Genomic DNA, 14,246 nt, shown 5'->3' with positions numbered 1-14,246 from the left:
GAGAATCACACTGTCGAGAAGGATGGACGGATTAAGGACCAATAAATGGAGAAGATATTCAGTCTCACCTCAAGGTCAATCATGTCCCTTGGGAAGGGGACTTCCGGGTTCTCTCCTGTGTCAAGAATTGGGATACTTGCTTTTTTAATCTCCTTCTCCACAAACCCTGTAAGCAGAAAAACAGAACATCTGCCTTTACAAAAGACCCTATGTCGATTGTTTGGACAAGAATAAGCTGGTCACGTGACATTATATAAAAAAAGAAAGAATATGATAAAAACAAGACGGAAAGTTCTACTAAGCCTTTTTGCGCTAAGTTGCCGATACAAATTCGAAAAAAACTCGGAGGAGCCCACCGATTTCAGCAGAATCAGCCAGCGATCTAAGGTGTATGGCGGTCACAGGATTCTCCCCAGACGACAGATGTTGGTGGCAAGAAGGATCGGGCATGTTGGATTTCATCATGCTCGAACCTTTGTTCCCCATTAAAAAAGGTAACTTAATGTGTATTGCCACCTACAGTTCTTGGAGGATATCATTAATTATTGCACTCTCAGGAATACAGAGCACCTTTAGAAAGATACGGCATTATTACTGGAAGAAAAGCCTCATGTGACACCATAAAATTAATGAATTTGCCATTAAAATAGACCTAAAACAGAGAATCTTGGTTATCGATCCAAGCCGTATAATAACCAATGATCTGTGCCATGTCCCATTAGAACTAACTACTCTCTCAGTTAAATCAATCAGGCGCCCAAGTAAAAAAAAAAAAACATACGCAGTTTACGGTCCATCTCCTCACATCTTCTGACCTCATTGACAAACTTCCTCTGGAAAACGTTAACATCAGGATTTAACTAAAAAAATAATAATTTGTGAGTGAGGGGTGCAAATCGTTACATACAAATACAATATATATCCAGAACACTTCCATTCTGATCATCTTTCTCCAAAACAATAGGAGTCTAAGCTCCAAGTTCTTCACTTATGGACAAATTGCCATAGACTTATGGAGCCAGACCCCTCCAGGAGACAATTGGAATTTGTTTGTACCCAGTCAACAAGACCTTACATAGACATCAATAGAAAGCAACCAAAAATTAGGCGCTGTAACAAATTTCTAGGTGCCTTGGCTACATTAGATAGATAGAACACACACATATATATATATATATATACACACATACACATATACACACACACACACACAGAGTCTGGTACTGGATCTGTGGTGGCAAGTGGGCCCGGTACAGTAGATGTGTAGGCCACGAGGTCTGCGCGGATATCCCCATGCCAGGGCCGACACTGCAGAAGGTCTATACAACTGTCAATCGTTGTTGCCAGGACCTACACATAGCAATGGAGTGTATATGTGCAATATCCAAATATACTGGCAGCTCGATGGTCCGACCACGCCAGGTTATAGGAATTTTGCTATATATGGGGTTTTTATGAAGTTTTGCAACTCCAATCACGTACATGTTCTGATGACACTAAGCAAAATACAGTAACAGGAAACAGTTTCCCTTTGTAATTTCCTAATCTGGTCTGTTCCGAGGAACTAAAGCTGCATTCAGCAGACAATTCTCTTTCCTTAGAAGTCCTGGGATAGATTTCAGTACATTTTATTCAAAGACGCCCACACAAGTTAGGTCAGAATACATAATCTTAGCAATGTGACTAGGTCATACCTTGTCCGGTCTTATATAAGCTTACTCATTGTGTCATGAGAAAAGTTCTGCAACTTTTTTTTTTTTATATACTTTGTGTTTTCATTTAACACTTTCAAAATCTCTGCTTGCTATCAGTGAATGGAAAGGTTGATATTTTTTTTTAGACTAAATACATGTATTTACGGGAAGGTGTCAGTGCCATGGAAACCTTATGCAAAAGATAGGACATGTCCTATCATGTGTTTTACGGACCGTGCTCCCGTACTTTATAATGATTACTGGCACGGTCGTGTGCATGCGGCCTTACACGGATACATAGGAAATAAGGTGACGAATGGGGAGTTTCGTTCCAAGACTAACAAAATAACGGCATCAAAAGATTTTCTCCCCATAAACAGCGCCTTTCCTGTCCAAGGGCGGTTTATGGTATTGTAACCATTCACATAAAGAGGGCTAAGCTGCAATACCAGACACAGCCAAGAGTGGCACGGTTTATGGGGGTAAATAATTTTTTTGGTCTAATCTCAGACAACGCCTTTAATAAAATGTTGTCCTTTGACCATGCAGGGCCACGAATGTATTGATCAGGAAATGGTCACCAGTAACTACCCTGTTCTGTCCATGCCAGTCCTACAGGAACAGAACCAGATAAAGCGGCTTGTGAGGTCCATGTAGATAACCATTGCGGTTCTCACTTTAACGTATAAGTTGGGAGGAGTGAGAAATTGGCGCGAACATCAGTCATATGTGAAAGTTCAGGCGTTTAGCATAGTTATGGTAGAACAATATTGTAAAAACTAAATGATACAGTAATAATATACACTAAAACTTCCTGTTGTCATAACATGGAGAACTTCAGGTTACATAAATCACTGGACACCACTAGGTACTTTGTAAACTTACATCTCGGAACTGTACTTTTCCCAGTTCTCCCAGTTCACTGACACAGCAGTAAGCAGCTTCAGACTGGAGAAAGAGCTGCGCCAATGTCATCTCTTCACTGCGGAAGAGCTCCCCCATCTTTCTGGATTTTCTTGATACTTATCCTATTAAAACTAAAATTAAAAAAAAATTAAAAAAAAAAGGTTAGAAACCTATACCCAGAAATACGTATAACAACAAGATACTTGCACGTTTTTAATGTATGAGATACAATCGTCAGTATACCCAATGCTTTTATAGTTCCGGTATTGTATTAGAGGAGTGGTCTTCATGAGTAGAAGCCGATGCAGCAATCAGTTTATCACTGCGGGTCCAGATTCCCTAAAGGTCCTTTTAGACGGCCAGATATCGGCTGAGAGTATGAGCGCCGATCAACGCGCTGTATCGTTGACCGACACTCGTTCGCTCCAGTCTCAAAGAGCCATGATCATTTGTCCCCATGCATTTGCATAATGTCGGCAGCACATGCGCTGCCAACTAGCGACCATTTTATTGGCCGCATAAAAGATCAGATCGACTGATCGTCGCCCTGTTTACATAGGGCAATGATCGGGAAAGACCATTCATATGAACGCTCGTTTGCCGAATCATTGGCCCGTGTAGAAGGGCCTTTACACCTGGCAACCACTTGTATAGCCAGATGTGGAATCACTTGGTTATAACATTTCCTTTGCATGTTTTAAAAATAATGGCCTATTGTTTCATTGGACAGGCTGCGTCCGCCAGACCATAAGCATCTATGGTCTATGCCTGTGACATCTAATATGCTCTAATATTGCATATAGAAAGGCGTGGACTTCATTAGACAACTCCTTTAACCAGAACGAAGAGTTAATAGAGTCCAAGACCCGAATCTATGACCCAAAGAAGAGAGCAGCTACAAAGAACGTGTCTTGATCAGGATCTGGCGCATGAACAGTCCATTTATTTCAATGAGAACTGTGAAGTCAAAGTCGACAACCCATTTCACCGAGCTTTGTCGGCAGGAATCCACAAGACACTGTCCTGAGACCTGCTGTGAGACCCATGTTCGGAAGAAAGGAAGCTCCAAACAAAACATATTAGATTTCCAGAGACCCCATTAACAAACGGTTCTTACTTGGGGTATAATTCATCGGTTGGACATCTGTGATTCAAAAAGAAGAGTCACTCTTTGTAATGTAAATGAATCCCTGCAGATCTAACACGGAACTATACAAACATCTGGTCATATCTGAAATATAACACTTCCTGGCAGAAAATGAAACATGACATTCTGTCCATGTAGGATCCTGACTGAATAGGACATTTTATTATGTTAGCCTTGCAAAGGCTTTTTATTACTCAAAATAAACCGTTTAAGAGATTTGCATAGACATGAAAAAGCTGGTATAAATGTAAATCAATATCATCATCTATCCCGCTACAAATACATGTCTGGGTAAACCCGTAAGGTGCGCTGGCAGAAGCCATTATAGAGTTTTTTAATAAGTTGGAAACCTTGTAAAGAATAAAACCACAGTAAAATATTCTTCACCCATGAGCCAGCAAGAGATGCCGTTTTCCAGGATCCCAGTTATTAAAGGATTATTCCAATCTTATAAAAGTGATAGCATATTGCATACTTCCCAGCCGTCCCGGATTGCATACCTCCCAATCGTCCCACTGTCCTGGGCCACCAGTGGTATGTCCCAGACTCTCGGTGTCAACTGTTAATGCGTCCTCAGGACACAGATAAAGTTGAACCCAAAGCTGAAGCAGGGAACCGTCAGCTTCCTGCTTTAGTATTAGTACAGTCAAAGGACTCCCCTGGCACAGAGCTACTGAGCTGAGCCCGGGGAAGCCACTGACGTCAATGTCCATATATGGACAGTGGCAGAATCCCTGGCCAGACTGTTGCCGATGCTCTGGCTGGGGATTCGATCCCTAGAGGGAGTTCCAATGGCTACAGGGGCGGGGGTAGCACTATCTACAGGGGGGGTGGCACTATCTACATGGGCACTGGCACATTATATGTGGACACTGGCACTAGGGGCAGCTAAGGCGCCATTATACCATATGGGGGCATTATAATGTATGGGGCAGCATAACTTATACGTGTGGGGGGCATTATACGTGTGGCCATTGACAGGGTGCATATTGTTGGCCGCATTGTGACCAGGTCAGGGCTGCTCCGCGTGGCCTTACCCGTATGACGTTTTTGAAGTCCTATACAGAAGCCAATGGGAAAACATGCCACGCACAGAGCATGCTGCATTTGGAAAAAAAACACAGACAACAAAAACGCCACAAGCATAAAATGCCTGTATGTAGTGCGTTCTATATTTTACCACAGACTTATGTAACATCTGGCTGCACAAAAAAAAAAAAAAAAACACCACACACACACACACAAATCACAAAAATGCAATAGAAACACTGTGGGAATTGATCAACCATTCTACACCAGTTTTCGGGCATAGAAAAGCCACTAAGGGCCTATTTGCGATTTTTAGGCCTTTTTACGCCGTCCTCGACACTTGTGGGCAGGAGACGTAGCTTCACAAAAGGGGCACAGTAGTGCAACAAATTTATTATAATTCACGCTAGAAAACTTGAGTAATTTATTGTGGAAATCTACGCAAGCGTCTAGCTGGCGCAGATTTCACTCTGTGGGGCGTAGCAAGGCAGAGGCCCAGTACCTTGCCCCTCCCCCCATCGGACAAATTAAAAATAATTATTACCTCACCCTTTCTCCCCTCTGGGCCCCTCAGCATGACGCGGCACATGCAGTACTTACGTCGGGCAGCGCCAGGACGATGTTTGTGATGCGACACTGATGACGTCACATATAAGATTGCAGAGACTGCACCTCCGAGAACGGTTGCTGCACTTCTTGCAATGACAGCTGTGCAAATACTACATGGAACAAGCCGTCCTGGCTGTTTTAAATACAATAGGAAAGTTTATACAGCAGGTGCCCTTGGATCATTTGAGAATAATGTGACAAAATGGACATAGCAGAGTATTAGTCAGATCGCTCTTGGGCGGATGAAAACATCATATGGTAAGCAGCTGATCTGTGAGACAAACGGAAAGTCATGATCTGATTGCTCCTGAAGTTCAGTCTTTATTACTGCTTGAATAATCAGACAGACATTCAACGGCTTTCATAACTGGAATGTCTATTACGCTGGCCATGCACTTGAGATTTTGGACGTGTAAAAAGTCCAATGTGACCATTTTCTGCTGGATGACGGAGCCTTCACGTGATAAAACCAGCATGATAGACCCTGTCCTAAGGCATATTTGCGGGAAGATTTGATCTATCGTGTTGTATTTTTTTGCCAAACGACAGATCTGAATCCTATCAATTGATGCCCGAACCAGACAAAGGCAGATCTCAATGGTCGCAGACCAGAAAACGGCCATCTCTAATGTATGGCAAATGTACATTTAAAACGTGCCAACCAGCATCACTGTCTCTCTACGGGAAATTACCGGCATAATGCGGCAGGTAATGAAACTTTTTTTTCCCCCCAAGGATTCCGTATAAATCCATGAGAAAAAGGCTGAGTGTGAAATTGGAAGTATACAGAGGAAACAATTTCTACGAGTAGTTTTATGGATCAGCAATATGCATGAGATCAAAACCAGATCCCTTTTCTGTGCAGATGAAGCCCAAGGATGAAACAGATCTGTATATAAGAGGGAATCAAAGGTTAGCAAATATCTGGGTTTTACATGGGTTTGCCACGGGACCCTTTACAACTAAGACGGCTACACAAGGCTAATTTTCAGGCTGATTTTGGAGCGTAAAAGCCTCGTTTTACGTTCTAAATTACACTTGTAATAAGCCGGCAAACAGTTTCCCATTGATTTCAATGGGAAATACGCTGTGCTGTTCACATGAGGCTTATTTTTACGCTGCTGAATTTAAAAAACAGCCTTGTAAAAAGAAGGAGCATGTCACTTCTTGAGGTGTTTTTGGAGCCGATTTTCCATTTACACTATGAAAAACGCCTAAAAAGCAAGCCTCAAATTAAAGAAAGCTTCAAGTACGCCTTCAAATCAGAGACCGTTTTTCTTGAATATATCCTCGTAATTTTCAGACACTTTTTGTACGTGTGAACATACCCTAAGGATTCTCCAAAGCAGACAACTCCTTTAAAGGAAGTTTGTCACCAGAATGCCCATATTAAACTAGTAACAGTGTATTGTAGAGGAGACAAATCTTCTCTTTACTCGGAGCATGCGCAGTAGTGCTAATTAGAATGGAAAGATCATACTGCGCATGCACCGAGTAAGGCCCCATGCACACGAACATATTGTTGTGGGTGAATTGCGGCCCCATCCATTTCAATGGGCCCATGCACACGACCGTGGTTTCCACGGTACGTGCATTGCCTGCGAGCCTGGACCGCAAAAAGATACGACATGTCTTATTACGCCCATGTTTTCTAGTCCAGGCTCATAGAAATGAATGCACGCAGCCATGTGCACGGCCCGCGGATGACACTCTGCAGGCGGCCCGCGGATGACACTCTGCAGGCGTCCGAGCCGAAAATCGCGACCGTGCTCACCACTATGGTCGTGTGCATGAGACCTAAATAGAAGGGACGCCCGCGTTACAGACGGTACAGGGCCAGGCATGAACGTGCCGATTATTCTGCCTGGCCCGTCAATTAAAGTAAGAAGTGAGGAAGGGGGGTTTGAACTGGGGAGCGACGGAAGAGCATTTAGAAGCAACGGTGACGCCCTCGTTGCACCTAAATGCTCATTAGCATGAAGTTATTCAAACTAATTTCTCTATAGAGGAGGCAGTAAGCAGAAATTGAAAATAAACGTTATAAACAGGTTCGTCTCATCTAAAATACCCGGTTACTAGTTTAACTCGGACATTCTGGCAACGGACTCCCTTTAATCATTCACTGATCTATACTCTTGACTAGGGGCACATCACGCTACTGTATTAGGGTATGTTCACACGGGCTATTTTCAGTCGTTTTTCAGGACCGTAAACACCTCGAAAACGGTTAGAAATGCGGGGGCTGAACGCCTCCAAACATCTGCCCATTTCAATGGGAAAAACTGCGTTCCGTCCCAATGGGGTGTTTTTTAACGCGGCTGATACACCTCTCTCGGCTCGTATCGCTTTCAATGAGAATCAGCGCCATAGTACATAAGTCTCTCTATTTTTCTGATTCCTGATAAGCGGACTCAAGATATAAAAAATGTGTTCTGTATTACGTATTTTCCGTAATTCACGCTGGTTGTGATTAGTAAGAAGCCTCGACCAATGGGCACATTGTGTAATGTCATTTGTTCAATGATCATATACAGATATATTTAATAGAGCCCCATTTATTTTAAGGGGTCATTAAATAGTATACAAATATGATCTAGCTTTGATGTTGAAAAACGATAAAACCAGTCATCAGAGAGGCGGATTAGTCCTCAAAGAAATAAGTGTCATTTATTAGACTCGTGACAGAACAAACAGCGGCTGGCGCCATTACTTCAGGAAACAATATACCATTATAGATACACCACTTCCTTATAATCTAGTCATTTTGTTACTGGCACATTGTCATGTGGTGCGTGTTAAAATAGGCTGGTCACTCAGGGGTTAAGTCTTAATGACCCAGCAATTTTTTTCCCTGTTTTACCATCGTCGCATTCAAAGACCTATTTTTCAATGGCACCATTTTGGGGTAAATAGAATTTTTTGATTCACAACTTTTCTTTGGGAGGGGGGAAATAGAAAAAAAAAAAAAACAGCAGTTCCGCTATTGTTCTACACCTGTTAAATGTACGCCCTTCACCGTGCGCTGTACATAAAATGTTAGCTTTACAATATGGGTCGGTACAAATACGGCAATACCACATATGTATAATTTTTTGATGTTTCAATGTTTTTGCACAATAAAAAACACTTTTCACTAAAATTATTTGTTTTTGCATCGTCACATATCAAAAGCCATAACTTTTGTATTTTTTTTTACAGGACAAGCTTTAGTTTTCATTGGTACCATTTTGGGGTACATTAAATGTTATTATTTTTGGGGGGGGGGGGGAATAATTATGCCGTTGTATTTCTGCAGCGTTTCCCTTGCGGTTTAAGAAGTTAACTTTATTGTCCGGGTCATTACAAACGCAGCAATACCATACATGTGTATTTTTATTTTTTATACTTTTACTACATAAAACCACTTTTTATGGAAAACATTTTCTGGTTTTTTTCACTATGCACTTTTATTATGCAACCGCATATGTGGGCCGCCGATAGGTGACAGAGGTAGCCCCCTACCCCTGTAAACCACTCAGATGCCGCCGTTGCTAGTGACCGCGGCATCTAAGGGGTCAAATGGTCATGATCAAAAGGAGACTTTGATCGCTACCTTTGGAGCAGGAGCCCCGATGTCATAAGACAGCCGAGCACCTGCTCAAGCCTGCATGGGACATCCATGCAGGACTTAAACTAGGCTGCTGTGAAAAGGTGGTGGCCTAACCTAAGGCCCATTAGTGACCACCTTGAAAAAGCGTATTGGTGGTCACTAAGGAATTAAGCAGCAACCACAAAAACATCACATGTTCGGTAAAGATGGTTTCCCGACCCCTAAGGCCTCATGCACACGACCGTAGCCATGTGCACGGCCGTGATTTTCGGGGTGGCCGGCCACGGAGTGACAGCCGCGAGCCGCCCGCAAACCGCAAAGTGCATGGCCATTATTTTCAATGAGCCCGGACCGCAGAACACGGGCGTAATAAGGCTTGCCCGTTCTTTCTGCAGTACGGACTCCTGGGCCATGCACGGACTGTGAAAACCACAGTTGTGTGCATGGCCCCATAGGAATGAATGGGGCCACAATTCTCCCGTGGATTTTCGGGGGAATTGCGGCCGCAAAAGCACGTTCTTGTGCATGAGGCCTAAAAATATGCTCCTACGCACTCATGATGTTAAACAAAAAATAATAATAAACAAATAATAGTTATAATATACGGTACTTACCATCGTTGCCGTTCCCACACTGCAAGTCACAGGATATCTGCCACTTCTTAGTTGGCTATTTTTCTCTGACATCCCCTTTTGGTCCAAATGAACTGGCTGGACTCATGCCAAGGCTGCAGTCCTGTACCTGAACCTCATGATCGTCACGCAGCTTAACCCTTTCAGGACCAGACTAATTTACGGGACAAGTTGTACTTTCTAATATTATGTGCGCTGTACTGGGATGCTGGAAAAAAAATTTCAGAATGTGGTGGAATCGGAAAAAAAACAGCAGTTCTGCCATATTCTTATGGGTTTCTTTTCTGCAGTTTGAATTTTACTGTGAAAGTTACACGTTCAGTTTATTCTGCAGGTCAGTACGATCATGGTGATACCAAATTTACATTGTTTTTGTTATGGTTTAGTACCTTTAAAAAAAAATGAACAGTTTGAAAGAAACTAAAACATTTTTGCATCGCCACATTGTGACCCCCGTAGCTTTTTTTATATTTCTATGTACAGAGCTGTGAAAGGCGTCTTTTTGTACGTGGAAAGATGTAGTGTTTATTAATACCATTTTGGGGAATGCCGGGCATTTGGATCACTTATTTAATTTTTAAGGGGCTGAAGTGGCAAAAAAAAACAAAAAAAAACAAAACAAAACAAAAAAAAAACGGTGCTTCAGCCATTATCACAATATTGCAGTCTATGGCAAAATCACTGCATTGCTAGTACGACCTGTCACAGGCAGTTCTCAATAGCGATATTCCTATATCAGGGCTGGGAGCGTTCACAGGTCTCTGAGCTGCTATAGGAGTACACTGGCTCCCGCAATCTCGCTGCATGGGAGCCGGTGACCGGCCCCAAAGCAAATGGGGCAGTAAAAACCCCTCAGATGCCGGTGGTCACATCGGACACCGGTATCAGAGGGGTTAAATGCTTGCGATCAGAAATTTTTCTGCTCGCATGTGTTACTGATGTCCCTGCTGTGCAACACAGCAAAGACCCGGCGGCTATGGCGCCCGCTCTGCTTTTGCGCGAGGTCGTCATATTTAAAGACCCTACACATCAGCAACCGGAAAGCTTTGAAGGGGTGTCCAGTTTAGAAAACCCATTTTGATACACCCTATTATGGAGTTCTGAGTTAATAGAGAAGGGTCCCCTGTTCAGGATCCTCATCTCTTTCGCCAGAGTAGAGAGTGGCTACAAAGAGTGATTCTTGCTCTGGAGGACCTGTCATTGATATGAATGAATAGTCTGTAATACTTAATTTCCCCTGTGGCGGCACTGTAGGGAAATCAAACACTTACTGGCAAGGTTTGATCGCTAGGGGTTTTAGCAGGGTGACACTTTGTGATTTGCTTATTGCCATGCGACTCTTCTAACAAGTAAGACGGCTACACACAGCTAATTTTCAGGCTGATTTTGGAGCGTAAAAGCCTCATTTTACGCTCCAAATTACACTTGAAATAAGCCAGCAAACAGTTTCCCATTGATTTCAATGGGAAATACACCGTGCTGTTCACATGAGGTGTATTTTTATACTGCTGAATTAAAAAAACTTGTAAAAAAAAGTAGCATGTGGGTATGTTCATACGGCTTATTTTCAGCCGTTTTTCAGGGCATAAACACCCCCAAACATCTGCCCATTGATTTCAATGGGAAAAACGGCGTTTCCTTCCGTCGGGGAGTTTTTTTATGCGGCTGTTTGAAAAAACGCCCCATAAAAACAAGTGCATGTCCCTTCTTGTGCCGTTTTTGGAGCAGTTTTTCATTGGGTCAATAGAAAAACAGCCCCAAAAAATGTATCAAAAAACACTTGATGCTTAACGTGTCAATAAATCACCCCCGGTAGACATCACATCAGCAGTGAAACGGACAAGACTTTTATATGCGAGTTATTACAAAGTGTATATACACGGCTTGTATGGTCTTTACCAAGAACTGAAGAATTTTGTTAATCATTCTTCCTTTTAAATGTATTATCACAAGAGGTTTCTAACACTATTGAAATAACATGAAAAATATCTGCAGAACGAATATACTTTGACCTGAATGCAGAAGGGCCAGTTGATATGAAAGGGAGAGCGACCTGTACTGCAATGATTTACGGGACTGAAAAAAGAACAATAGTGGTAGAACTGTGCGAACTACTACTGCCGTTATTGTATCAGACCCAGAAATTATTCATGGGGCTCCTTCATCTAACAAAGCTACAGAATTGCTGCCTAGACACATTATATAACCACAAGAGAGATTATATATATATATATATATATATATACACACACATATATATATATATATACACACACATATATATACACACACACACACACACACACACACACACACACACACACACACACACACACACACTTCCTCCAATATGAGAGACGCTCTTTGTAGCTAATAGGAAAGGGTCATTTGTGAATATATTTTCAATAAAACAGGACCGGTCAGCTCTCCTGTTATTCCTCATGGAAATGTCTGAATAGATTGTCAATTTGAAGTTACTATTCCCCTGGGGAATAGGATGCATCCCTACATAGTTTGATGCAGACAACATTGATTGAACAGAGTCATTGTCTAGGGACACATCCCTTTTACAAGGGGAATGGTAACACCCAGTTGTCCATTTATTCATACATGTCCAGGAGGAATAGCAGAGGAACAGTAAGTAAGGGCTTGTCCATACACAACGGAATTGGTGCAGAAAATTTCTGCAGCAATTCCATTGAAAGTCAAAGGCTTTCCGCTTCAGCAAAAACGCACCATTTCCTGTGTTTTTTGCGGTCGAAAATAGTGTGTAAATTGCCGCACTTTTCCCAATGTTAGGAGATGGAGACATCTATGAAAAACACAGCAATTCTGTCAACTATCCATAGCAGGAATTGACATGCTGCGGTCCGAAAGATATGGTGCACAGGTCAATTTCAGCTCATAAATTTTACGCAGCGTGTGGATGAGATTTGTTAAATCTCATCCACTATGCTGCTGCGTTTTTCCCGGCCGAAACGACGGCTGGAAAAAACACTGCAATTCCGTTACGAGTGGCCGAGCCCAAAAACAGAAAATTCTCAGAAGAGATTCTCCAGAATTTTAATTTTATGGGGAATGCAAGTAGCTGATCGTTGCTCCTTAACAATAACTCGGACGCAGATCACAGGCAGCTCCCCAAAAACCCACGACTATTGGTTAAACACGCCAAAATAGCGCCTAATACAGAAGTTGTTTTTTTTCGAAACAGACAAGCCCTGGATATAGTGGAGATAATAAGAATGATTCGCCTTTTTAAGAGGTTGTCTCATAGAGATACCCCCTTGTCAATTGTAGCTGGCCCGCGCCTGAATCTACCAGTGAACAGCGACACGTTTCCCCTGCTGCGGCACCTGTACCGCAAATAAAGTAGAACATGTCGGCCATTTAAATGATTGGATGACCAAGTAATACATGATCGGCCGGGTCCACCAAAGCGAGAGACGTTTTATCAGTGGCTCTCTGTCCAGAGGACGGGGGCACCAGTGGAGAACCGCGCCATGACTTCTGTATGGAATAAGGTGCATTTCAGGGAGCGAATATCGAAACATGGACCATCAATAAGAACGATCAGCCATTGCTGCATATTGGGGAATCAATGCAAAAAATAAATGACCAGAAAATGCAGCATCTCAGGCTGATCATAATCATTCAGTAATAAACTGTATGAATATAAACAACATAATAATATAGCAACAATGCAAATGTACAAGGATTAAATATACATAAATGTGTGCGTGTAATATATATATATATATATATATATATATATCACATACAGAGAATGCAACCATTGTTTGATCTGTCACTGTGCGATACATTACAAGATCACAGGGAAGGTGAGACACAAGCCTGTATACTCAGCCATAGATACATAAATATACAGCAGCCACTACATAACACCCCTACATTGCAGTCAGCACGTTACCCTATATGATCCCCAACATTCACCGTTTTCTCCCCTTTCCTCCATTTATTCTGTAATCCCCGTACCTTGTAGATGAGAGCACAGCATCAGCTGCCCCTTCCTCCTCCTTCAGTCTGGAGCTCAGCCCCGTGACGTCACGTACACGTCACTGCCAGGAGTGCTCAGGGAATGCTGCGTTTCTGTCGTGTTTGCTTAGAAAGTTTTCAAGTTTAGATATTGATAGAAGAACACGCACGTACGAAGAAGGTTTATTTCACATCGGCCTAAGGCATGGGCTATTCTAAACCTGATTTGTATGTAATAATTAGGACTGTGCTGCCCACAAATAACATGGCCGCTGATGACATTGGCTGTCTATCACGTGACACCTTATCCCAGAGGCATGGGGGAAGGGAATATGCCGCATTGAGGAGGGCGGGGGTCACATGAATCACACTGTGCTCACGACGTAGTCTCGTCAGCCGTGTAGACGGACGTTGTCATAAAAAAAAACCGGCACCGTGAATGTTTATGTGGAGAAATATGTGACGTCCTAGCCTTCCATTACATAAATGAGGCTGTGAAGGCCTGTAATAATACTGAGAACGTCCACCATTTCTAATGGATAGGAACTGTATTAGGGCTCAATAACATGAGGGTTCAGGTCCATATTTTATCCAAAAACGTTTAGGCAGGGTTGTCTCGTCAGAGACGTTGGCAGAATATTGCTAGG

The 14,246-nt window shown here is 42.5% G+C and overlaps 1 protein-coding gene across 9 annotated transcripts in view; it reads right to left on the bottom strand.

The window, feature by feature from the left end:
- ATP6V0A1 (ATPase H+ transporting V0 subunit a1) overlaps positions 1–13,698 on the bottom strand; it is a 48,811-nt gene extending 35,113 nt beyond the window's left edge. For 6 of the 9 annotated variants that reach the window (XM_075846942.1, XM_075846950.1, XM_075846946.1 and 3 more), the window contains exons 1-4: positions 13,600–13,698; positions 2,580–2,731; positions 782–860; positions 69–166 (exon numbers count right to left, since the gene is read on the bottom strand). In XM_075846942.1, the coding sequence (XP_075703057.1) occupies positions 69–166; positions 782–860; positions 2,580–2,696 (294 nt within the window). In that variant the 5' untranslated portion in view covers positions 2,697–2,731; positions 13,600–13,698. Of the gene's footprint in view, positions 1–68; positions 167–781; positions 861–2,579; positions 2,732–5,376; positions 5,657–13,534 lie in introns of all 9 variants that reach the window. The other 3 variants (XM_075846943.1, XM_075846944.1, XM_075846945.1) reach the window with 3 other exon arrangements.
- Positions 13,699–14,246: the final 548 nt, after the last annotated feature.

This window comes from Rhinoderma darwinii, chromosome 13, assembly GCF_050947455.1.
Source record: "Rhinoderma darwinii isolate aRhiDar2 chromosome 13, aRhiDar2.hap1, whole genome shotgun sequence".
NCBI classification, from domain to species: Eukaryota; Metazoa; Chordata; class Amphibia; order Anura; family Rhinodermatidae; genus Rhinoderma; species Rhinoderma darwinii.
The sequence above is the reverse complement of the archived record's forward strand: the minus strand, read 5'-3'. Positions and strand labels throughout refer to the sequence as shown.